General features: G+C 48.8%; 1 protein-coding gene across 1 annotated transcript in view; it reads left to right on the top strand.

Annotated features, from left to right (window-relative positions):
* Window positions 1–26,434, top strand: part of Tns3 (tensin 3) — a 194,938-nt gene that overhangs the window by 63,707 nt on the left and 104,797 nt on the right. The window contains exons 5-10 of the mRNA XM_005359223.3: window positions 12,104–12,156; window positions 14,101–14,272; window positions 15,676–15,726; window positions 17,673–17,795; window positions 20,645–20,709; window positions 22,919–23,002. Of these exons, the coding sequence (XP_005359280.2) occupies window positions 12,104–12,156; window positions 14,101–14,272; window positions 15,676–15,726; window positions 17,673–17,795; window positions 20,645–20,709; window positions 22,919–23,002 (548 nt within the window). The remainder of the gene's footprint in view (window positions 1–12,103; window positions 12,157–14,100; window positions 14,273–15,675; window positions 15,727–17,672; window positions 17,796–20,644; window positions 20,710–22,918; window positions 23,003–26,434) is intronic.

Genomic DNA, 26,434 nt, shown 5'->3' with positions numbered 1-26,434 from the left:
CTGTAGTGGGGAGACCCATCACTGTAGGGGGGAGACTCATCACTGTAAAGGGAATGCCCATCACTGTAGGGGAAGACCCATTGCTGTAGTGGGGATGCCCATCGCTATAGAGGGGCCGCTTCTTTGAGGTTCATTTGTTTCGATGCATAGTAGATGTGAACTGTTATTAGCTATTGTCTCCCCACTGGAATTCTTTGCCAGCTGTCATTTTGTGCCATTCTTGTTCACACGCACTCTATGTCACCCTACACACACACACACACACACACACACACACACACACACACACACACACACACACACACACGGCAGGCCAGAGGTTGTTGTTGGGTGTTTTCTTCTGTTGCTCTGCCTTACTCTTTAGAATCTGTCTCTCTGAGCCCAGAGAGCACCAGTTTGGGCTACAGAGGGTGACCAGCGAGCCCCAGATCCCCATGACCTGAGATCTTCTTGCTTAAGAAAGCAAGTATTTGACTGATGGAGCCATCTCCCAGCTCTGTTTTATTGGATTTTGATGGTGTTTGAAGGATGTAGCCTCCGAGTCCTTAGGACTGTATACCACCCTGTCTGCATTCCCATGAAATTCTCTTAGTGTTTCCTCATTGGAGAAACCAAGGCAAGGACCAAAGATGGGAATGTTTTTTTTCTGTGGCAAGGTTGGTGGCATTGCCGGGTTCTAGTCCTACACAGGACACTTGACACCCTATGCTTAGGCTGTCAGGCACCATTGGCAGTCATTCCCACGTCCTGGGCTTTGCTGCCATCAAAGCTGCTGGGTTGAATCCAGTTCACAGTGGTGAACGCAGATACCATGAGGAGTCAATGTCCTGTTAGTGCCTTGTCTGACACTGTGGCTGGTAAGAGGGACAGATGGACCTATTTAACTCCAAGCCCTACTTCTGCCTGGAGTGGGTGGTAAGGTCCCCCAGCTCACCTTAGCTCAGCATCCCTATCTCCGCTCTGCCCTGGAAGCAGATCCAGTACCTTCCTGGGGAGCTGTCGCCCCCAGAGCTCAATGAGGATGCCTAGTGGATCTCCCACTGTCTTTTCCCTATCCCTTTTGTGTCAAGTATTTCATTTTCCCATGAAGTGCTGAAGCAGAGCAGCAGTGCCTGGAGATTAGTTATGAAATAAGCGCACAACCTGCCTCACTGTCAGCTTATGGGATTTGACGACCCTGTCATAAAAAGCCGTTTGAACAGCTGCCGCGGCACTTCTTACGGCCAAGGACAAGGACATACAGGCTGATTGCTGTCTCGCTCTTAGCCAGGTGATAGATCAAGCCTAACCTCCGACAGTGGCGTGGCCTTTAAAGTCGCAGCTGTCACCAAGCTCTGTGTGCCTAGCCAAGATCTCCCTTTGTAGTCTGGCCTGCAGGCAACTGCGAACCAGCAGCATGTGTACCTGCCCTAAGCTAAGCTTCTGGAGGCCTCTCTTTTCTGTTCTGACCACCTGGTCTCTGACCCTGGTTTTCCATGTTTGTTTCTTGGTTTGCTTTTCTTGTAGATTTTCTGATTGGTTGTATTGAGTTTGTGGATGAGCCCCCTCCAGTCCTATTTGGAGTATGGTGAAGCAGAGGCCAAGGAAGGGGAAGAGAATAAAGGAGGCCAGTTGGGAGGTAGGCAGGTGCCAGCTAGGCACTGCTGGGTCCTCTAAGAGACCTTCTGGCAAGGTTTTCACCAGGGGAGCGCTGCTTCTGTACCTTAGGAGAAGTTCTGTAGGCTGTTCTGAGGGGCTCTGTAGAAGGACACAGTCACGCCACCTCCCAGAGCTGTCACACAGCGACTCCCAGGCCAACAGGCAGCCCTTCCTGGTTTGCCGGCTCTCCCCAGTCAGCACTGATCTTGTTCTGTAGGCCCTTGGCAGGCTGGCCCACAGCCTCAGGCTCACAGCGTCCTTGCCAGTGTGCAAGCGTGCGTGCTTGCCTCACACACTTGCCCACAGCTCCTGGCTGAGGTGCTGGAGCCTCCCACACTTGCAGGGCCCTCCTGCCTGCTGGCCACTCTGGTGTCCTCCCCTAGGCTCGGGACAGAGGCTTTCGTGGGAAGAGGGGCATTGACAGAGTGGCAGGGGAGCCAGAAGTGATGCCGGTCAGAACAGCTGCTCCAGGAAGGAGAAGTAGCCCCCAACTGAGCACAGTAAGTTCCGGTCCTTGGCTGCCCCTCTTCTCCCAACCGTGCCCCAGCCCCAGGTCATTCGGTGCAGAGAGAACGTGGACTGTCACGTTGTCTTGTGTACGCATTCATCTCTGTCTCCCTGGCCAGCACCGGCCTCCTCCTCACTTGCCTGCCTTCCTCTGCACTCCTGTTCCATATGGCTGTAGACCAGACAGGCCTTCTGGCTGTGGCCAGATCACTGGCAATAATGGGCTACTTATAATCATACATGAATCCCAGCATGTTTGGAGTTGAACTCAGAGGCGAAGCAGAACGTCTGAACGAGTGTATTTTATCCGGTACTTTCTGCCATTGCTGCTCATGTTAAGAATACTGAGGGGAGAAAATGAAGTTGGCCAATTCTGCTAACTTCCCTTTTGTTTGCTCCTGGACATGGAAGTGAGTGTCTTACCGGCAGTGGAACATCCTGCACCCTGAGCTTTCCTTCTCCCTCTGAAGGGGAGACTGGGGTCAGGGCTGCTCTGCAATGAACTTCTGCTAGATACAGGTAAGGGCATTTCATGAGCCCAATACCTAAGGGCATGCAAGTGAAATGACTGGGTGTGTAGCTCATGTGTAATTATTATTTCTGCTAATTAAAGTAACACTGTGCACTTAACATCCCCCAAGTGCCCTTTTCAGCCTCTCGTGATTTCCCTTCTTGCCAAGGTGGTTTTAACAAATGAAGAAACCACAGAGGGTTACTTCTGCAAGGTTGGGCAGCTAGTTAAGTAGGAGAGCCGGCTTCTCACAGCCCTTTGGTTTCCAGAGCTTGCCCCCATATCCTGTGTCTTACATATATAACGAGGCAGAAGGTGGGTGGCTTAATTCTGAGTGCCGCTGGGGCCGTGGGGACATGCTGGCCGTGGTTCCTGCCCTCGCTAGGAAGGGAGAGCAGCTGTGGTGTGGTGAGATGTCTCAGTCCAGACACTGAGAAAGTCTTCCCACCTCCAGCCCAGCACTGTGTGTGTGCCCCGTCACCAGCTGCGGAGCCAGCTTCCTGGTACTTCTGGCCATTGCTGCTATTGTTCCTTTTCACGGAGCCATGCGCACTGCTGGTTGTCTGTGCCGGCTGGGTTGTTGGGAACAGTGCAGAGGCCTGGTGTTATTAAGATGTGCTATTTTCTGCCCACTCAAGCCTAGCCCAGTTTTCCTCCCATGGCATCAAGCAGAGAACTTTCTGTCTTCTTCTTAACTCTATGGGGAAGATGCAGCAGAGCCGGGCTGTCCTGAGCCCTCATTGCCCTCATTGGCGCCGTGAGAGATTCTGCCATATCTGCCCTGGTTGGTGCCTCTTTGGCTAGCATAGCAGAGAGGGGCCACGACCTATGTTCCGGGGTACTGCACTGCATGGGGAGGCGGTCAAAAGGAGGCTAGTGAATCATCCTGAGGCAGCCTGATGGAAGGTGGGGAACCTGCAGCCAGCCCCGGTAGACAAGGCACACTGACCTGAGTCACGCAGCTCTGTTGGGCTGCCTGATGTCCGGGACCGAAATGTGAAAGCAGTCAGTCTTCATACCACTCAGAGAGGCTGGGCGGCTGGACACATTGGGGTCTGTCTGCTTCCTCTTTCTTTTGCAGATCCTGCGTGAATGGTGGGTCTATGAAGGGCACTGGCCAAAGGCTAAGAGGCCTCACGGGACCACATTCAACGCTTCTGCTAATGTCAGCATGCAAGTGCAGTGTGCTGAAAGGAGCTGACACAGCAGGGGTGAAGGCATGTGTGGTCAGTGGTGGAAAGTCTTTGATATATGTGAGGTTCTGGATTCTATAGACAGACAGATGGACGGCTGGACACACACACACACACACAGATATCCACACAGTTGGTTATTTCCATGTTTCTACAATCAGTGTAATAAATTTCTCTGTTAAATGAGAAGATACAAGCAGAGCCCTGACTGTTACAACAGGGAGACCAGGCATCCTTTTGTTGTGAAAGATTTATGTGGCCAATGGGATGAGACCCCAAAGAACCATTGGAGTCAGCAGTAAAACTTGGATTTGTGGGTTTAGAGTATCCGAGGCCACGCACAATGTGTGCAAAGGCCCTGGGGTAGGAGGAGCAGAGTATCGAGGTAGGCACACAGGATGATTGGGGACTACCATCAGGTGGGACAGCTCACTGGTACCCCAGTGGCCATGCTGAGTAGCTCCTCTTTGTCTTGTGGCAACAGAGCATTCACCTGTTGCCTTTGCTAGAAGATGCTTTACTCGAAGTGTGCACGGTCTTGAGCTAGAACACACCATCTTTAACTGCCCAGTGCTGGTCGTGTGCTGTATGTAGGTGAGCTTCTACCCAGTGGATCTCCCAGCAGTCGATCATACCCTCCCAAGACTCCTTCACAGCCCCTGCTGTCACTCCCTGTCTTCCCCTCCCAGGAGGGTGCCTGCCTATTGAACCTAGAGTCCTTCTCTTTTCCTGGGGGCACTGATACATTCCTTGAGAAGCCTTACTGGAGACGGCAGTCATGGGTTTGTTTACTCTGTGCCAGGCACCATTAGGAGGATGCAGCTGGCCACACTGTTTTGATACTTGACAGGAAGGACATCACTTGAGAAGACCATTGTCATTATTTAATAATCCATCGTATAGACGAGGAGCCTGAGCATGAAGATGCTGAGGCCCCTGTCCTGGGTCGCACAGCTCCAGATGCAGATCCTGACCCCGCGGTAATTCTGCAGGAATAGTTCTCCCCACTCGTTCAGTTGTTTCCCAGCCTCTGAGCCTGGGTGCCTTGCTCCTTCAGCCAGGAATTGATAAAGTGCAGCTCCCCATCCTGAGGGCAGCTGCTACAGCCAGGCTTGTGGGGAGCGGAGGGTATTGTCCTGGGTGGCTGTGCTTTGAAGGGTTGCATGGGACTCAGTCTGCCAGGGATTGGTATAGGTGAGCAGCGTGGTGAGATGCACGGTTGTTTAGGCTCTGCTGCTGTTCTTGTGGCTACCTAGCTGGCCTGGCTGCTGTGTCATTGGCACTGCTGGGTGTTCACAGAAGCCCTTAGGACACCCGAATCTTCTGTTCGAATGGGACCTATCACTGAGGCCTTTCCACTCTGCCTATACTGGCTAAAGTGGCCACTTTTCCGGCCTTGCGTGGGAGGTATGGCAGGGTGCATGGGGAACGGGCATTTACTGCAGCTGTTGTGCTAGAGGATGCTGCATTGCTGTTATACATTAGAGACAGCACTGTAGGATGCCACAGTGTAGCATAGAGCAATGGCCAGTTCACTGGGCAGGCGGTCATTCTGTGAACAGCTGTTTGTCCCACCAGGCTCTGTGTGGATTCCTAGCCCCAAAGTGATGTTTGGTTAGGCACAGCCTTGGGAGGGTCATAGCAGTGTGGCCACAGGGACTTTCTTCGGGCTACAGGGACCCTAATGGACCCTGTGGAGTCTGTGTCCATGAAGGTGGGACTGATAGTTGATTCTATAGCAGATGTCTTTGCTTCTGTGACATCTGGCTTGTGTTTCTGTCTTATCTAACACATATGTAGCATGCGCAGATCCTGTGAGGTGTCCAATAGCATCTCATGACTCCCAAGGTCACTGTCCTCTCTTGAGAGAGAGGTACCTGTTCTGGCTGGAATGATGCTGTTGCTCCTTCTACTTCACATAATAAGAAATGCCACCTTTAACAGAAGAAGTTAGTTTGAATTACTTTAAGAAATATATGTTTTTAAAGTGTGTGTGTGTGTGTGTGTGTGTGTGTGTGTGTGTGTGTACAGATGTCCATGGGTGTTTATGTGGCACTATGTATACTTAACCCACAGAGGCCAGGAGAGGACACTGGACCCCCTGGAACTTGAGTTGCAGGCTGTTTCAAGCTGCCTGATGTGTCTGTTGAATTTAGGTCCTGGGAGGACAGTAAGCACACTTAACTGCTGCACTGTCTCTTCAGCATCCTAAAAGAAATTACAAATGCTTAGTTAAATTCTTATCCCATTCTCCTTTGTATCATCTGTGGGTTTCTGGGCCAGCCTGGCCCCCAAGTGCTTTCCCAGTTTCATAAGAAGATAGTGGTGAGCAGAGTGGTTAGGCCAGGATGAGCACCGGAGCTGTGCAGGGAGAACGCAGTGAAGGACAGAGCAGCTGGAACTGGGCGACCTTGGCAAGGCTGCCTGGCACAGGCTTGACCTTCACCATGGATCCTGCCTTGCCTCCACCACTCTTCCTTCCCTCTGCACTTGTGGACAGTGATGGCTGTGCTAAGTACCTGCCAAGAGGATGAGAGAGATATGGGCCACAGACTCTGGGAGTTCCCACCTGCGGCAGGATGTCCTGTGCACACCTCTTGTGGGAGATCTGCTCATTGCCATCACTAGGCTCATGGTCAGGAAGTTTCTGAGGACAGAGCGGCAGCCAGAGCAAGTGACCTCACCACGTATGTCTTCAGGATGGCAATACCTAGAGGTATGACTGCAGCTTCCCTTTGCAACTCTAGGCATAGAACCTTCACACGTTGATGTGGAACACGAAGCTGGTGGTGCCTTTGAAAAGGTTTTGGTCTGGGCTCCAGGAATTGCTGAGTACTGTCTGGGTTGGGTTGCCAGTGGGAGGCAAGCAACCAGGACACACAGGACTGGAGCTTGGGGGTCTCGAGGGCATTGAGCTCCCTGTGACCACAGATGATGGCCTAGAAGTATTTTAGAACTAGATTAGAATTGGATGTGGCCAGGCTGAGCCCCTCTTTCCTAACTCATTCCCTCAGACAGACGTGATGGACGATGCCCCCTCATGCATTGGGGTGCCTTCCCATGGGAGGCACCTCAAGTCATTGGACATTTTACGAAGTTAACATCTATGTAGCTCAACTCAGGTTGAACTTGCGGGTTGGGGATGGTATAATAAATAGCCTCTTTCTGTTGGCATCATTCTCTGAAATCATATAGTCATCAGTTAGCAAAATTGTCAGTAGCTGTGATGTGTAAGATTTCCGATTGTGAGCAGTGGCCGTGTCATGTGGTTAGTGTGTGTGACATCAAGCTGGATCCATAGATGCTGGAATAGAACAGTCTGCTTCAGACTTCTTCCTCCAGTGTGCACTGGCCCTGGGTCCTCACGGACACCCTCACATCTAGAGATTTGGCATTCTTTCTTTCGCTCCAGGGAGGGTGACACCTACCACACTTGTCATGTGAATACTAGTTCTTTTGGGGGTGGTGTGGTGGTGGTGGTGGTGGTGGTGGTGGTGAGGGGTGGTCTCACTCACAGTTCTTGTTGGCCTGTAACTCATTCTGTATCCCAGGCTGACCTCAGCAGATCCTGCCCAACCTCGCCAGAGCCGGGATTCCAGGCCTGCCCACCATGCCTGGCTCCAGTGCCAGGTTCCAACCGTCACACATTCTCCATGTGGGTGTAAACTTTAAATCAAGTTTAGTGGGAGAGCGAAGTGGTTTGGCCAGCGAACCTCATTGTGTTTTTTTGATAAACTACAAGGCTGTGGGGTGTGACTCATGGTCAGTGGTATGATTTAAATTCTGAAACCGATGGGGTACTTGAAGAAATTGGGTGCAGGGGAGTGTTTTAGTCTGATTTTGTTGCTATGTGTGACCAAATACCACAGCCTAGGTAATTTATAGAGAACAAACACTTGTTTACTTTTTGAATTTTATTCAAAAATTACTTTTTTATGTGTACACATTTTGCCTGCCTGCATGTATGTACACGGCATGTATGTTTGGTGCCCGCAGAGGCCGTCAACTCTCCTGGAACAGGAGTTGCAGGTGGTTGTGGCTGCCACGTGGGTGCTGGGAATTAGAGCCAGGTCCTCTGCAGGAGCAGCAAGCATTCTTAAACACTGAGCCATCTCTTCATTCCTGGAATGGATATTTATTTAGGGATGGAGAGGCCCAGGCGAAAGGGCTATCTAGTAAGGGACTACGTTTGAAAGGTCTCTCTGAGATTCCACCTCAAACTTGTTTTGCAGAGTTCACACTGTCAAGGACCAACTGCTACTCCTTGGGCCTGACAGGCCTGCTTGCTGGTAGGGTTCTCTGCAGAGTCTCACAGTGGCAGAGGGTGTCACGTGGCAAGAGGAGCCCATGAAGAGGCAGCAGTAAAGGGGTTCTTGTGGCAGACCCATTGAAGCTGGTCTCATCTCAGCCTAAGTCTTGGTGAGGACAGGTCATACTCAGACCACAGCCTGGGTTCCAGCATGGTGCCCCTAAGTGAGCAGCCTGGGGTATTGGTATGGTCAGGTGTAGAGGCCAGGGCAGCTTCGTCTGTCATCATTGTACAACATAGGTCAACAAATTACATTTTCCACCCAGAGGCCTCTTGAAAGTTTGATACATGGAACATTTTTTCTTTTTCTTATAAGTTGGGGATTTTGTTGCAATGAGCCCTTCCCGGTTCCAGTAAGCAGAAGTCTGTCAGAGATGCTGTAACTTTAGTCTTCCTCTCTTAGGGTTTCTGTGTTGTTTTTTCTCTGCTTTCCTGGAGAGCTCGCTTCTGCATTCTGTTTGCTGAATCACAGGAGAAGCAGTGAGGAATCCAGCTTGTGTTTTCACTGAGGCTCCTGGTCTTTTTACTAGCAATTGCTAATTGCTTTATGTGGTTGAATGGAACAGAGCCCTCAAACCTGCCCTTGGTACTGAAGAAATTGGTGCTGAGGACAGTGACTGAGCCCAGGCCTATGGTAGCTCCAGAGCCAGAGTCCTGGTACTGAGCCTTCATTCATGCATTTATTCTGCAGTTATGAAGTGATGCCGCCACACCTGGGGTCACATGTCCTTCAGCAGAGTGGTGGCATCCTCCAGCAGGGCAGTGCTGCCTTCCAGTAGGGTGGTGACCACAATCGCCAAGTCACCTGGAAACATGACAGGATCCCATCCCAGTGTCAGTGATTTTGATTACCCACTGGAACTGGTATGGAATCCAAAGGGAGGTGCATCCATCTCTGGAAACTTCCTGTGGTGCTGGAACTAGGCTTGTAAGGGTGGTGGGATGGTCCTGGGCAGCAGATCCAGGCCATGTGACTGGACCACAGCTGCAAGGGAGGTGCAGGGCTCCTCTGTGGCCTCCATAGTCTCTCGGCCAGGTTTGCCTGTGAGCAACTGCACATTTTTTGGGGTTCTCACTCCAGGTCCAAGAGCCCTGGGTCCATTTTTTGTGGCTCCTTCCATTGTCTGCTTTGCCTGACACTGTCTCATTGGGAATAAAAGACAGGGAGCAGCCCTTTGTTTGGGTGGTAGGGAGAGGCCTAGATGTCACACCTGAGGCTGGCAGTGTCCCCAAGCTGAATGCAGGCATGGTGGCTTTCTCCCTATTTGGATGTCCTCTGTGTTCTTGGTAAAAAGTGGAGCAAGACAAATCAACAAAAGATGAATCTGTGGAAATATAAGAGGGAAATAGTGCATAACTGTGTTCCAGAAAGAAACTGCTTCTATTCCAGCCTGCATCAGCATCCAGCCTGCATCTGCATGGATGTGGGTGTCTGTTGTGTGAGAGATTCAGGTACCAATGGCTGTAGATAAAGTTTCTGTCCCATCTGGTCCCGTAGCCATTCAGTCCCAAAGAAGCACACAGAGGCTTATATTAATTATAAACTGTTTGGCCTATTAGTTCAAGCTTGTTATTAATTACCTCTTATATCAACCCATAATTCTTATCTATGTCTAGTCAGGTGGCTTGGTACCTTTTCTCAGTAAGGCATTCTCATCTTGCATCCTCTGTGTCTGGGTGGCAATGCATCTCTTGCCATTCTAGTCTGGTTGCCCTGCCTATACATCCTGCCTGGCTACTGGCCAATCAGCCTTTTATTAATATAAGTGACAAATCTTTACAGTGTACAAGAGCATTATCCCACAGCAATCGATCCTGATTTAGGATGATTGAACTTGAGCCCCACCCCCAGTGGCGGGAAAATGATGAGCTCCTCCCTGCTGGAATGGTTGGAAACTCATGAGCATTAAATGGAAACCGTATTAATTTGAACTTAGATCGTTTCCTGGACTAGTGCTATATAGTATATCTCTAAGATGCACAGTGGTAGTCAGCTCTGCTCTGGTCAGCCACGTGATCACAAGGGGACGTGGTGACCTCTTAAGTGTTGTTGCCAGGCTATTCTCCAGATTAGATATGTTGAGCTCATTTAAAAAGTTATTAGTTAAATTTTAATGTGTGTGTGTGTGTACACGTGTGTGCACATGCATATGTTTGTGTGTATGTGTCTTTTTGTGTGTAGGCCACGCATGTCCAGGTGCCAAAGAGGCCAGAAGAGGGCTCCAGAGTCCCTGGAGCTGGAGTTACAGTTGTGAACTGCCCAGTGCAGGTGCTGGGAACTAAAGATCCTCTGGAAGAATAGAAAGCTCTCTGAACTGCTGCGCCATCTTTTCAACCCCTAAGCTCAGTTTTGTTTTATGGTATTTCCCACTCTGGGTGGGTTTCCCAGGGATCCGCCCCACTACTAGTGGAGGAGCGCCTGTTCCCCTTGTACGCCAGTGAGGTCAGCAGCTTGAGCAGGATGCTGTCCATCATCTATGTAGGATGCATTTCAGTTGTAGAGCGTCCACGGCACCTGCGGAGCTGTGCGGTTTCCTGGTCACAGTTCTTTCTTTGCTGTTCGCCCTTTGCGGTTATGTAAGCGCTGTCTGCATGTCTCGTGCCGCATACTCTTGGCCGTTGCTTTAGTAATGTGGGTCCTAAATGCTTGTCGTATCCACTCACAGGACTCAGTTTATAAACCCAGCAACACTTGTGCAAAATCTTCTTAGAAGTTTCTGTTTTCTTATATTCTAATAAATACAAATTCTGTTGTGAGAGCATCTAGTCTGAGCCCTGAGTTCAGTTCCTGCCGTCTGAGGGACTTGAGGCCCTCCCTCACAGATTCAGGGGTACAAGAGTGAGTTGGGAGGCTAAGAGGGGAGCTTCTGGAGACAGGAGGACTCCCCCGACTGGGAGCAAGCAGTGAAGGCTGTGGTCATTTGGGGCTAGACAGATTTCCAAGCTATGACATGGAGCATGCCAGTGACCCCCAGAGGGCCTGGGGGAGGAGTGGGGCCTCCCTCTGTTATCTGATGAATGAGGGAAGCAGCTTCCAGGAGCCTAGGGAGATGGTGCTGTGGAACACAGCGACTTAAATGCTCTGGGAACCCTGATATCCAACACAGGGGTGGATTCCGGCCTCTGCTTCAGAGGCAGGGGTTTCCTATTTAGGGTTTCAGATTTCCTGGGAGGCTTTAAGTGGCAATGATTTTGGGAAAACAGTTTTCTTGACGTATTTGTACTGTCTACTTTCTGTCCCCACAATCACTCTGAGTAGAGGGGGCCCAGATAAATAAATTAGAACTGGGGGTGTCTGATGCTTCTGAGTATTCATAGGGCTCTGCCCCCAAACAGGCTCTCGGCCTCTTAGTACAGTGTCACCCAGTGCCCCCAGGAATGGGGCAGGGAGAGTACTTTGGAGTGCCGTGGAGGGAGCTGCCTAGGCGTCTGTGTGACCTAGGCGTGTAACACGGCTCTTATATACCCACTGTGAACAGGAATTAGAACCTGAGGGTTTTTCTTGTTGTCGGAACACGTCTAGATTTAGCACCCCTGAGAGTTGCCGCCACACATTTATGACTAGCCACCGCGGCTGACATTGATGTGAATGATGCTTCTGCACCACATCAAAGTCTTCCGTACGTGTTGAGTTTGTGGCCGCCCAGCACTGGAGGGGGCGCGGTCTCACCATTCCCTGCCTGCTGCCCGTCTGCGGAATCGTGCCATGGGGCAAGCTGAAATGCTCTGATATGCTGCACACCTTCCTGGGTGATAAGGGGGTGGAGGTGACAGTGTTTGCTTACCATTGATGATTAAGCCGTGGGGCAGCTGTCATTTTTCCTCCTGGTGGAGGTGGCGGTGGTGGCGGTGGCGGCGGCAGCAAGGCTGGGTGGTTGGTCTTAAGTGCCATATGGGTTGGTGTGTAAGGAAATCTCAGAAGGATTCGTGTTTTGATATTTACAGGCTCCCGAGAGTTCCACCCCACCTGCTGCACTCCACTGTGACAAGCCTTCAAGGTGAGTGTTCCCTGGGAATGAAGCTCATTCCTATGTCCCTGGCCCTGGTTTGGGGTGATCTCCAGAGAGGAGACTAGAATATTCCATTATTTATTTTGTAGTGATCGTGATGTTTTTTGGAGGTATGTTAGGTGTTAGACTTGTAGCCTGGTTCATGGTAGGCAAGTGCTCTATCACTGAGCATCCCAGTCCGCCCCCAACTAATGCTTTAAGATTTAATCAGCAAAAGTAAAACATCTTGTTTACAACCATTTCTGATGTTATATTGTGGAAGCCTCTGTGATTGTCTTCTGGTAGACAGTGACATTGCTCACACCTGATTGTATGACGTCTGTAGTGAGGTTGGCATACCCCAGGGATCAGCCTCTTGCTAGCAGGGCCCAGAAGAGGTGGCCTTCAGCCCAGTCAGTATGCAGAACCTTTGGGAGGCACCTCCTTATGGTCTGAGATAGCCAAGAGTTCACATTATTATCATCATCATCATTACTATTATTGTTGGTGTTATTATTAGTGTTTAATTTGGTTCATTTAAAAAATAATCAAGACTTTTATGTCTGTGTTTAAAAATATAAGATGGAAAAAGAAAAAATTTCTGAAAATGCTTAGATAAGCCAACTGTAAAAAAATTCAATGGTATTGAATGCTTGATGTTTATGATATTGAATACTTGGTGTTTATGGTATTGAATACTTGTTTCTACTCTTAAAAACGATAATGGTATAGATTATTTGGTAATAATAAGTCTTCTAGAAATCTATACTATAACGGTTTTCCTGGTGTCTGTCTGTCTGTCTGTCTGTCTATCTGAGACAAGCTCTCACTGGGCGGCCCTGGCTGGCCTGGAAGTCCTATGTAAACCGGGCTGGCTAAGAACTCACAGAGCTCTACCTGCCCTTGATTCCCGAGTGCTGGGTTTAAAGACATGTGCTACTATGCCTGGCACTATTAGAAATTTTTACAGTGAAAAATAACTAGGCTTGCTTAAAAGTAGTTGCAAGAGTAGAGTGAACTTCTGGACAGAAAGAAACTGGCAAGCGTTGGGTAGAGATCGCAGGATGCTGGTGATTGTGAAGGGTGAATAGAGACAAAACTGGCCAAAGTCTGGTGATTTGAAAGACGGATGTGTTCATGAAGGTGTGTTGAACCATTTTTTCTTGTTTTTGATCATTTTTTTTTCTCAAAGCCAAGGAAAATAAGAAAAATGAACCCAGGCAAGCAGGCTGGGAGTGGTGGCAGCGAGGTTGTAGATGACCCTGCTCTGATTTCTTTTCGTGTTTCTCTTGGGTTTAGTACTCTGCCATGTCCCTTGGATCCCCGTTGCATCCTGAGTGCAGGCCCCTGCTGCATCCTGTTCACCTGGGGCTCTCCCCAAAGAGAAGGCCATCGCTCTCACCACCTCCCCGCTCATCCTCCTTCCAGTGCTGCTTCTAGCCTCATCTCCAGGCTTCTTGCACAAATCCCCCTTCTCCCCATAGTCTGTCCTGTCTACTTCACTAGCCTCTGTCCCCAGGAGTAGTAGCATGTAGACAGGGCGGCTACTGGCTTCTCTAATCGTCTCTGGGCTCTGCTTACACCATCCACGTTGTCTGAGGTTTACTTCCTTTAGCTGCTTCTTGCTAACCCTGAAACCTTGGAGTCAGGGCTGTTGCTCCTTTTCCAAGAGCCAATCTGGGCACACGGTGGAGCCCGATATGCCTCCATGTGCCCACATGCTTTCTGCCCATGCGCCTGCACTCTTCTCCGAGCTTCTTCTCTGCATGTCCTCAGTAGATAGGGCCCTGCACCTGCTCAGTGTTGGCCTGCAATAGATATTACGTACCCCAGTGCATAGGAGAACCGTATAGATGGACTCCCAGGAAACCGCTGCTCCTGAGAATCCCAGAGGCTGAGTCTTCATCCCTTTTCTTGTTGTCCTTTGACTCCCTGCCTCCTCATCTCTCGCAGGCCCCTGGTCCTGAGTCCAGCCATGGAGGACAGCCATGAACTGGACCTTACCTATGTCACAGAGCGTATCATCGCAGTGTCCTTCCCTGCCAGTTGCTCAGAGGAGTCTTACTTACACAGCCTGCAGGAAGTCACGCGCATGCTCAAGTCTAAACATGGAGACAACTACCTGGTGAGTGGGCCAGTTACCTGGCTGTAACTGGTGGTGTCCCTGGTGTCAGGAAGCAGCTCTGTCCCCTCCTGCTGTCCAGTACATTGGAAAGGCAAGAGGGTGGATGTCCAAGAACCAAGGGTAGTCCTGGGGGCAAGCAAAGGTAGCCTGATTTCACAATATGTGTACTCTGAGGCGGACCATATTGGAGGAGAAGTAAAAGAATGGCTTCTCATACTCCTCTCTCTGATTGGCTTGTTCTCTTCCAGGGCCGCCAGCCCCACAGAGCCTCTTTCTGCTGCTGTAATCACTGCTTAGATTACACGACAGCTTCTAGCACCTTCTCTCATGCTGCCGCCTTATCTCTGGAGAGCTAATCTTACAAAGCCAACAAGGAGGTTATTGTCACCCTTAGCAGCCCTCTCCCACGGCTTGACTCAGGGTTAGGCTCAATGGGGACCAGCTGTAGTTTCCAGGATAGTCTCTGCATGAACTGCTTATGACCTCTTCTGGCCCTTGGACTCCCTGAGGTCCAACCTGGTTGTGCACAGGGGAGTAGCATCCTAGCCCCCAAGATGGCCACGCCTTTCTTGAGACTCCGCCAGAACTGCCTCCGCCATCACACTGCCGCCCTTTCAGGACCAGGGCTCCTCCAGTGGGAAGCTGTGCCCAGACCAGTTTCCCCGTCTCCCACCTTTCCCAAAGAGACTGCGGAGGGCCTTCCCAGCCCACCCACATTTTATGGAAGGCAGTCACAGTGAGGTAGCTGGTCAGGTCGTGGTGTTCTGTGCCCTCCAGGGAAGGGCAGCTGAGCGCTGATGATTCAAGCAGGGCATGAGTGCGGCTGGCACTGAGTGGGCCCCGGAGGTAACGGGGGGGGGGGGGGGGCTGAGTGAAGGAGGAACCGGGCATCCTATGAGGGCGCAGGTGGTCTTTTGTTGGACTTGGTTTCACAGATATCTGTGGTTTGTTAGTGTTGAGTCTCCAGCTGAGGCTTTTCCATACCTGGCTCCTCGGCTACTCCCTGCCCCCTTGTGAGGAGCAGGCCAGGGAGAGCTACGGACAGAGTCCTGTGTACAGGCCTAGGTTTTAGAATGTTCGCAGATGAACAAACAACAAAACAACGAAAAGGAGAAGTTCACCTTGTCCATTTTAGCTAAGAAAAGTGTTCATCTTGGCTACAAAAGGCAAGCGCAGGATTTACAGAGGTCCGGATGCCATCCTGTGCATCTTACTTTGTGTCCTGTGATGACACGCACATCTGTGCATCTTACTTTGTGTCCTGTGATGACACGCACATCTGTGCATTTCAGTCTCTTTTGGGCCTTGATCCTCAGGGACAACTCTTTGAATGCGGTTGTCTGTTTTCCTTCTTCTCTGGGAACCATGCATTATCTAAAACCGTTTCTTTTGTCCCTTTGTAGGTACTAAATCTTTCAGAGAAGAGATATGACCTTACAAAGCTCAATCCAAAGGTATGGGATTTATTTCTTCATATCTTGCATTTGTAAAATGTAAGTGATGCATGTTTTGTTTGTGCAAAAGTAATTTCTCAGAGGCTTTGTGGAACACAGCTTGGTATCAAGGAATATTAATGACTATTTATAGCCTTTGTTTACTTTCAAAATTAAAAAAAATAATATATTCTATTCATGGGATGTGAGGTCCTGAACACTTTGTCTCATTCGATGGCTGCAACTTATATTACTTAAATACAGGTCCAGCATCCCTCATCTGAAAATGTGAAGTTCTAGCTACTCAATAGCTAACACTTGGCCTGGAGCAATGACTCAGTAGCTAAGAGCACTTAGGGCTCTTGCAGGGAACTTAAATTTGATACGTGGTGTTATGTTGACATACAACCAAGTTTTGCCTTAAGTAAAAAAGAGTTATTTGATTTTGCATATGTGTAGGGGCGGTATGTACACATACATGCATGGAAGGAAAATTCCACACCCTGGAAACTGCATACAACATTGAAAATATTATGTAAAATTGCCTCAAGGTGATGTACATATGGTGCAGATGAAATGAATGGATTTATTTTGTGTCCAGGCATGTGTCCTGTCTCCAAGATACACGTATGCAGATATTCCAGGATCTGAAACAGACAAAAGCCCAAACCTGTCAGACCCGATGTGATTTGGAGAAGGGATACTCATTTGTAAAAACACCTGAGTCAGAAGGCTTGTGTCCCTGGAGCTCACAAGCTTCATTCACAACTCACTAGTCTGCATTCGCATGTGTCTGTGTGTACTTCGCACACGTAGCCTGTGTCTAGATTTGTTAGCCAACACAACCACGGTGCAGGAGCCTTCCCATTGACGCGAAGATGTTTCTTCTGGGACCTCTTAATAGTCCCAAGTATCCCCTTCATTCATGATTATTCTCAGTAGCAAAATTTGGGGATGAAATTAGGACTGTGGCTGTGTTTGCATATATATTCTGTATGTTGAAATGCTTTGGAACCTCTAGAGTAGAACAGTACAGCAGAACATCCATAACCTGGGATAAAAAGGCTACAAAATTCAAAAGTGTTGGAGTGCTGCATGTTCAAGAAGTTTAGATGTTGTTGTATTCACAGTTTTTCAGAGTATGGATTCAGCTGGTAATATCTATCAAATCCTCGGAACCTGTAAAAACTCTAAGCTGATTCTGGTCCCAGACCTACTAGGAAAGAGAACAGTCTAGAATTTATATGTATCTTGTTTATTCTGGGTGCAGGAAAGGGACCCAGAGCTTCATGGAACTACCATGCTGGCTGCTTTGGCTGTGGTCCACCCTATTGAACTCCTTTCTACTACTTCCCTCTATGAAAGGCTCTGCCCCATCCCTCAAAGGTAGAAGATAGGAGGAGAAACAACACCCCCATGTGTCCCTCCCATGTTATGTGGCCAGAGGCAGGACTGCTTGCTTGGAGCCTTGACCCTTCTCAGTGATTTCCTATGTTCTTGTGCCAAAATAGAAGGTACTTCTGCTCTTCTAGAGGATTCTGTGTCCCTGAAGTGTGGTCTGTACGGCATGGGGAAACATGGGGTTCACTGTATTTGCCAGACTCCTTTTTAGCTGGAGAGGGCAGTATTTGACAGCAATGTGGGCCACAAATCGCTGTTTCAGATCTTGGAGGTCCTTGGATTACTCTACAGTCAACTCTGAACCATCAGTGCTTCTGAAAGGCCTCTGTCGAATTGTCACCCAGCTACAACGGAACAGACCAGTGCCTGAGAGGCATGTGGCCTGTGAGCAATGTGATGGCCATTAATTTCTTTCCTATAAAGGAACCTGGCCAGATGCTCAGTAGCTTTCAGAAGAGGCCAATATAGCATCCTCCGTGACTCCCAAGGGGATTATGTCATTGTCAGATTACCTCCGAACGGTCCAGGCAGTGGAAACTGAGGCAGCTCTCTTCTCTCTCTTGCAGATAATGGATGTGGGCTGGCCTGAACTGCATGCACCACCTCTTGACAAGATGTGCACCATTTGTAAAGCTCAGGAGTCCTGGCTGAACAGCGACCCCCAGCATGTGGTCGTCATCCACTGCAGGGTGAGTGTCCCTGGTCCCCACATGCTCTGAGGTCTAGCTTTGCTTCTAGCGGTTAAGGGGTAGGGAGTTGAAATGGGTGCTGGTCACAGTCACCAGCTGATTTTCTGTGATTCCAAGGTGCTTGTCAGCTGATGCAATATGCTCCATGTAGGTCTACATTTTAGATTTCCTAGTCATCATAAAATAAAATAAACCCCCAAGCCTGCAGCTTGGCTTTAGAATTCATAGGTCTGAGGTTTTTGGTATTGTTAGACATTTTAAAGGCCCCTTCTGTCCATTTTATTTTACTTATTCGTTCTGAATATTAATGAAATTGAAACAAATTATGATTATAATATGATTGAAAACATATGGATCACCAAAGATGAAAACACCATGTAGATACTCTTTCCTCCCCACTTCCCGTCAGCGATTCTAGGCTCCCTTCGGGTGGGTGTCCAGTGACCGGGCTTGAGATACTCCCTTCTGTCACACACTATAGGAGGCTCCTCGCTTTAAACTACTTTTGAAGTACCCAGAGGATGTGCCACGAGGGATAAGCTTTTAATGTGAGGCCGTGGTTACTGATGCCATCATCAAGGCCGCAGGGCTGGAATCGGCTTGCTTGGCACAATGCGTGTTTCTTTTCACACATGCCCAGAATGACTAAGGAATGGACCTATCTCAGCTAGGGCAGGGGCCACATAGAGCTGAACTAAGGTAGCCATTCTGCTGTTGGCTACAAGTTGTGTTTTGTTTTCAACCTGTGCCAAAGCCATTGCCAACCTGAATGAAGCAGTGCTTCTGGTGGGAGCGTTCATCCACATTTTAGCCCTTGCTTGAAAGTCCACAGTGAGGGAGATTTCCAGTCGATGGTGGTTGGGTGAGTCTAGGATTTTGTTAAAAGGCTGCAGCCAATTCTCCGGCCACCAGTATGTCCCACCTACCATGTTTTCCTACAACCTGTGAGCTAAGAGCTGATCTGAAGGTGAAAATCATTACAGTGCGCAACCACTGAGCCATCTCTCCAGCCCATGTCGCAATATGTTTGTAAACATTCCTTTTAACCCCTTGTTTGCCTGGATTGCCATTCACTAACATGTTGTTTAACTTCTACATATTTGAGAATCTTGCAAGTCCTCCTCTTCCCCTTCCTCATTCTGATTTATATTTTCATACCACCGTAGTCAGGATGGATACTTGGTAGGGTTTCAGGCTTAACTCTCTTGGGAATTGCTTTGTGGCTTCATGCATGAACCACCCTGGGGGATGCTCCTTATGACCTTGAAGCACGTTCTGCTGCTGGTGGGATGTTCTGTCTAGTGTGATAGGGTCATTTAGTCTGAAAGGCGGTCTGGGTCTGACTTCCTTAGTTATTTCTTGTCCAGATGGTCTGTCTGCTATTGAAATGAACTGTCAAGGCCTCCACTATTGCTGTAATGCTCTTCTCCCCCAGCCTCACCTCTCCTTTTGGACCCATCACCAGTGCCACAAAAATGATAAATGGTATCAGCATGTGTGGGTCTGGTTTGGGCTGAGCTGGTGTTTCCTTCTAATTGACTTCTGTTGTTAAGACAAAGACCATTTAATGCAAGAAATACATTAGCCGCCTTATAGTTAATAATGCCAAGAACCAGGATCACACTGCCAAGAATTTGCCAAGCATCTGCATTGGTATCTCCCAGCATGCCCAGCTTCACACGATGGTTGATTTATGAAAATTTGAGTTTGTTCATTTACTCGCTTTTAGGAATAGAGCTGGGGGCTGGGGCTGTAGCTCAGTTGTAAATGCCTCCTTGTGTGCACAAGGTCTGAGCTCTAGAACTGACTTTTTAAAAAGGAGAGAGAAAGAAATGAATAGAGTTGGGTTGCTCCAGGTTAGTGGCCTGCCAGTTTGGCTTTGTATGATTTGGGATCAGGGCTTGGCAAACATTTCTCCAAAGATCTAGGCAGCATTTTAGACTCTGTGGTCCTGCCGAGTTCTTCACGCCTGCTCCTGCAGGGTGGGTGGGGCCTGCTGAAACCGAACAGCCAGGTTCTAGGCAGAAGATGAGGGCGTTTAAGTTTCGTGTGATTTTCACATTTTTTCCCTTTACAATGCTTAAAAATATGTGATAATAAAAATTAGCTCATAGATGGTAGGAAAAGAGTTGGTAGGCAGAATAGAACGGGCTTATGGGTTGCTGTTTGCAGACCCCCGTTAGTATAGTAGTATGTCCCGAAGTTTCAGTCCAGTCTGTGGTTCTGAGTGGGGGTGCTTTGCCATACTGCTTCTTCTTCTACTGTTGATGACAGATGTTGTGATTGTGTCTACAAGGATTTCCATAGCACCTGCCTGGGACGTGGATTCCCTCTGTAGAAGGGGTCCCCCTTGTTGTGTAATGTATCGTATTGGGCACTGATGGGAATCCAGCTCCCCATATTCAGAGGTCTTGCTACACACACACACACACACACACACACGCACGCACGCACGCACGCACAGCTCTGTCACTGCCAGCATCTAAGTAGGCATTTATTCCTGTTTCACCTGGGTAATTAAGTCATGCTAATTGCTGCAGTTCCTGGCATGGTTTCACCTAACCTAATTGGGAGGTGGTGAATGACTGGCTGCCGCCTTGTGGATATGCCCTCTGGGGACTCCTCCAGACACCCAGCTTGCACCTGCTCTTGTTATGGGCCCCTGTGTGAAGAGTCTCTGCTGGGGGGAGCTACTGCTGTGCTCGGTGCCAGATTCTCCCATCCTAGGAAAGCAGAGGGGTTAATGCTTGTTCTGCCATTCTGCTCGTAATTGAGCCTGCTCCTGTCTCATCCTGTCTCTGTGTGGGTTTCTATAGAAGGAACACTGATTTCTCTGTGGCCTCCTGCAGGGTGGTAAAGGACGCATCGGAGTGGTCATATCATCCTACATGCACTTCACCAATGTCTCAGCCAGGTAGGATGGAGACGGGGGCTCCTTTCCGCGGGGTGTTGGATGTTGGTTCGCATATGTATGTGGGCAGTGATCTTCCTGGCAACCACCCTCATCTTACCTTTGTCCCTTAGTACCAGAGTCTTCTGTGCCTGAACTCAGCTTCCAGCAAGGCTTCCTATTTGACATTTTCTGTGTGATTGATGCCAGGGAGCTCCACGAAGGTGATAAAAATAAGTGAGCCCAGTCGTTCGCTAATGAAAAATCACAGGCTGATGTCACCGTGTTGAATAAATAGTACCTTGGCCTTAGCACAGCCATTCAGGCACTTGACAGTCAGGGTGTCTCTTGTCTTCTGAGTTCTTTCTTAGTTTAGAAGATGTCACTGTTGAGTAGGAGTGTGGCTTAATTTAATACACTCGCTTAGTGGATGCAGGACCTCGGATTCCTCCCCAGCCCTGCACCAGAAAAGAAAATATCATTCCTGGTGGCTTGTGCATTTGCACACCCCTGACCCTCTCAATAGCTGCCTTGTGTACCCAGGCCACTCCACCCTGAGGAAACCGAAGCCTTCTCATCTCGCTTGGGAACCTTCTCCTCTGCAGTGCGAAGGAGTGAAATTGGACTTTTGGAATGTTTTCTCTGGAAACAAATTGAGAGGCTGGTGCTGCCAAGGAGGAAACCCTACCCCGGGGTGAAAAGCAGAGCCCTGTGGGTTTGAATAAGCGTCATGTGTGTGCCAGACACATCCCGATTCCCAGTCACATTGGCCCCTCAGTTATGTGAAAGGAATTTGGTCGGATACCACACTTTGCCTGGCTCTTTCTCGATACAGACCACCCGAGTGAGCACAGTTTAGAGCAGTTTCCCCAACTGTATTTACTGCTGCATCTGGGAAACCACCCTTGCTCCCCCAAAGCATATCCCCAGAGCCGTAAAACCCTGCACTCCTAGTATCGTTGGTACATCACATGTGAATGGTGGGAAGCATGCACGAGTCTCTCCGGGCCTCGGCTTCCTGTCGTTATCTGAACTGTGGGAACTGTAGCCGAACCTCCTCATGCTGTGGCCATGCTGTGTGACTACTGTAGAGTGCTTTGTGTAGCATCACACTGGGGTCGGAGCGGCCACTGATGCTGCTGTTCAGCAGGGGTCACAGTAGTAAGGGATTTCAGTTAAGTGAGTGACTCATTACTATACTTTCTGTCTCTTGCTCTCCGAAATTAGTCCTACCTCCTGAGCATCTGCCCCAGTATAGCCCAATCCTTTAATATGGTTATTACATATTTAAGCATTTATTACGTTTGCCTACCCAGGTTGTGTTTCCTTTTCCTTAGAACCCAGGTTGTTCCCAGAGCTGCTATATACACATTTTTCATGGAGAACTCACATGCCTATCTGACTTTTTGTTGTGGTTATTATTTTTCCTTTGAAACAGGGTTTTACCTTGTAATCCTGACTGGCCTGGAACTTACTTTGTGGACCAGGCTGGCCTTGTACTCATAGACCTCTGCCTGCCTCTGTCTTCTGAGTGCTAGGATTAAGGGCTTGTGCCACAATGCCTGGCTGCTTATCTGATTTTTAAGGATGCTATTTGTTTAGATAAATCTTATTTCTTGACTTAATCATGTCAGTAACCCTTGAGTGCCCTACAGTGAGGTTTCCAGAAGATTCTGTGAATACCGTCGTGAACATTGGGGTGGGGTTTAAGATCAGTTTGGCTGTTGCAAAGTAGATTTACTTTCTGTGGAGTTTCTTTAGAAATACTCAGTGAAGCCCGAGTCCCCACACACCTTCCCAACCATCAGCCTTGCCCTGTCCTCAACCTCCAACCCTTTCCATGAAGCTGCTCACCAGTGTCACTTATACTTGGAAGAGTTCACGGGGTGTATGCTGTGTGCACCGTCTCCGAACTCTGAACGTGCAAGGAACAAGCTTAGAACTTGTTCCTTGCACGTTCAGAGTTCGGAGACGGTGGCCTTCAGTCAGTTCCTCTCCTTCTGAGCCAGGGGCACAGCTAAGTCTCACAGCCTGAGATGAGGGTGTTCAGAGGGGAGTTCCGTGTGGCTCCTGCTTTGAACTGGGTGTGCTCCTGGTCGAAAATGTTAGGCTGTGTGTGAAGGTCACTGATAGACGTGGGATTGTGCATCCTGGTCATTTACTTTTGAGGGGCTGTGGATACCACTGACCTAACATACTTCTTCATTCTCCCACCCCATCTCTGCTTCCCCAGTGCTGACCAGGCCCTGGACAGGTTTGCCATGAAGAAGTTTTACGATGATAAAGTTTCAGCTTTAATGGAGCCCTCCCAGAAGAGGTATGTATGTATCTAGTTGCGGGGGCAGAGGTCCTCTGGCCTTTTCTCTGCATTGCCTAAGAAGATGAGGGAGGGGTTTGCTGCTTCCCAAGGAAGGATGTGCGGCATCCTATGTCGAGTGAAAGCCGTGTGTCTCTTGAGGCCTGTGTGCCTCTGTGGTGTTCTCCCAGAGAGGAAAGCTCAAGGCCCCTCTCATTTCTGATCTGAGGATCGTCGTCCCCTTCAGAGCATGAGCACTGCTTTCTATGATCATGTTGAACCCACTTCTGCCTGCTAAAGCAGGGATCAGTGAACTTGATGGAGAAGCTAGTAGGTAGATGTTCCAGGTTGCATAGGTTTGAACTCAAAAGGGTTCGAACCCAAAGCAACCATATTTAGTATGGAAACAAGTGACTATGATCACGTTCTAATTAAACTTTGTTGACACAAGCGGAGGCTTCAGATCATCATAGGCTGACTTCCACTGTACAGTATTAGCTCCCTGACGCCAGAGAGAATTTCTTTTGCATGTGTCCTGCCAGCCTGTCCTAGCTGCAGTATGTAGTAGCCTCCCGGAAGTGTTGACACGCAGCTGTTGGGGAGCAGGACTTTCTCTTTATGAGGTGCTCACATAACTCCGTTGCAGTTCTGTCTTAAGCCAAACACCAGAATTTATCCAAGAATTGCAAAAGCAACCGGGCAGTGGTGGCTTACTCCTTTAATCCCAACATTCGGGAGGCAGGTGGATCTCTATGAGTTCGAGGCCAGCCTGGTCTACAAGAGCTAGCTCCAGGACAGGCTCCAAAGCTACAGATAAATCCTGTCTCGAAAAAACAAAACAACAACAACAAAACAAAAGAAGAAAAAGAATTGCAATATGGTTCCTATTTTGGAGACCGAGTTTAGTTGTAGCCCTGAACATTTGTATGGAAGTCTTGAGGTTTCACATCTGCTTTTTCTAGTCCAGCTGCAGCCTAGGCCAACTGACAGTGATTCTAGTGGTCTGCATCCGTTCAGACAGGTCTAGGCTTAGAAGAATGTGAGATACATTGTGGGACCCTGGGTTGGAGCCAGGCCATGTCCTGTTTTGGGCAACAGGCCCCACAAGGAAGACCCTTTTTGCAAACTTCAGCATGTTATGAGGATTCCTCTTAAACAGCCCTGTTTCTGTTTTGAACCCATGAAGTATGATTTTTTTCCACTGAGCAGTTTCCAAAATGGCAAAATTCCTAAGACTTGCACAGAAGGTGAGGAGCAAACAAGAAGCGGCTCCCACAAATTCCTGGACCCGGCAGGCAAGCGTGGCTGTCAGGGTTTTCCACTTACAAAATCAGTAGCCTCTAATGATATTGGTGCGTGGAGTAGAGACAGGGAAAACAGCTCATTTTCCAATGCTCACAGTTTTCACCCATCCCTGGCTTAGAGTGACACCAGGACAGGGTTCATTGTTGCATTCCAAGCTACTGCCCTGCCCTTGAGATTAGGGCTGCTTTTTTCTGTCTATTTTCTTGCCACCTTGCTTGGTGCATATAGCAGAAGACACTAATAATTCTTGAGTGGTTCAACAACTGAGTGCATGTTCCGGATAAACCCCAGGAAACCTCGGAGACCGGAAGAATGTGTAATGGCTGCTCGCTGTCATGGCGGCAGCCCCTCACTATTGTCTGAATGCTTGTAGACAGGGGGTACTGTTCTGCAGGTTACGTTAGGACCAAAGCCAAGAAATTATTTCAAAGTTAAGATCATAATTAGTTCTCTGTAAGTTGAGGGAGAAACTTATGATTTGTGGCTGATAAACTCAACATTCTAAGCAACCATGGACAAAGAAGATTGCCCAGAACCTCCTGGCGGGGGGACTGGATCTAGATCCTGTCTGTAATCTGCAGATACCCAAGGTCTCTACATAAAATGGCCTGGTATTTGTGTAGAGCCAGTGTGAGTCCCTCTGTGTTTTTTTCAGTTTTATCAGTGTCCAGAATAATGGATCCATTACAACATTTGATAAACGTATATTGTACATTGTGCTCACATCCAAACCCCCTTTCTTTTATTTATTCTATCATTACAACATTTGATAAACGTATATTGTACATTGTGCTCACATCCAACCCCCCGTTCTTTTATTTATTCTATTCCTCCTCCTCTCACTGGTCCCCTTCTTTCCCTCAAGTGTGTGTGTGTGTGTGTGTGTGTGTGTAACACATACATGAAATCTGGGTTCACAAATAAGAGAAAACACAGTATTTGTCTTTCTGACATGTTACCACGATGGCCTTCAGTTCGTCCACTTTGCTTTCTTCTTTCACAGTAAACCTCCTAGATTCCATACAGCACTGAAGACAGCGCCAGCACGGGGCGCCAGGCTGTTATGCTATACTGGCTGCACTGTATGGGGAGTCATCAGAGGGAGATAACTTGCGTGTCTCTATCTTTTCCTCCAAGATGTTTGGCTGAATCTGTGGGTGTAGAACTTGTAGAGACTTACTGAGGATTCTTTTCGTATGGGTCTACTGTGAGCTGAGCGCCCCCTAGTGGGCAACCAGGAAGACGTTGTCCATTAAGAGCAAGTTTCCATGAGGAAAGACAGAGCTGGATGTAGGTGGGGGTCTGCTCTCCCTTCTCGAGTGACCACTTGAATACAGGTGGCTCTCTGTCTCAGCTTCTCCAGGGGCAAACCTTTCAGATGCAGATTTCTGCTACTGTCACCTCTTTCTGCACAGTAGAAAAAGCAACACTTTTTCTCTTTTTTGGTTTATTTAGTTATTTAGGTTTTTTTTTTTCTTTTTAGGTAGGGACTCAGGATAGCCTTACACTTAAAATCATTTTGCTTCTATCTCCCCAGTGCTGGGATCACAGGCATGTCACCATGCATAAAAAAACAAAAGACCAAAAAACTCCAAACCAAAATCCTCTTTATAAATTGTCTGGCACATGGATGTTAGTCTCAGACAGACAACCAACATGTGGGATTTCCACCTCTGCAGTACTGATAGGAGCTGGTGACCCCTGAGCTGGGAGAAGTGTCGCCTCCCTGAACGATTTGTCCCACACAGAGAGTGGAGGTCACAAATCTTCATGTTGTAAAGCTCCGCATACACAGCATTTGTCATACAGGAGGAAATGTGAGCAGACACCCTGTCCACCCTAGTGCCGGCTAGGGGTGTGCATCAGAGCAGGAAGTGACCGTCAATACAGCCCTCACACCTCCCAAGTCCTTGTGTGTCCCTATCTGTCTCACGTGGTTGGTCAGGCCAGGTCTGGAGTGTCACTGAGTCCCCTTGCAGGGAAGACGAGCCAGGAACACACATTTCCTGGTGTCCAGGATTACCCAATGCTGGGAACAGGGAAGTGCTGTCCTAAACAAGGTCTCAGGTATTCCATCCTGAGCCTGGCTGAAAGTCCATGACCTTTGTTCAAGGCCACGGAGCCAAGGCAACTGGTGAGCTCTGCCCC

This window comes from Microtus ochrogaster, linkage group LG1 (assembly GCF_000317375.1).
Source record: "Microtus ochrogaster isolate Prairie Vole_2 linkage group LG1, MicOch1.0, whole genome shotgun sequence".
Lineage (NCBI taxonomy): Eukaryota > Metazoa > Chordata > Mammalia > Rodentia > Cricetidae > Microtus > Microtus ochrogaster.
This window is presented reverse-complemented; position numbering and strand designations above follow the sequence as displayed.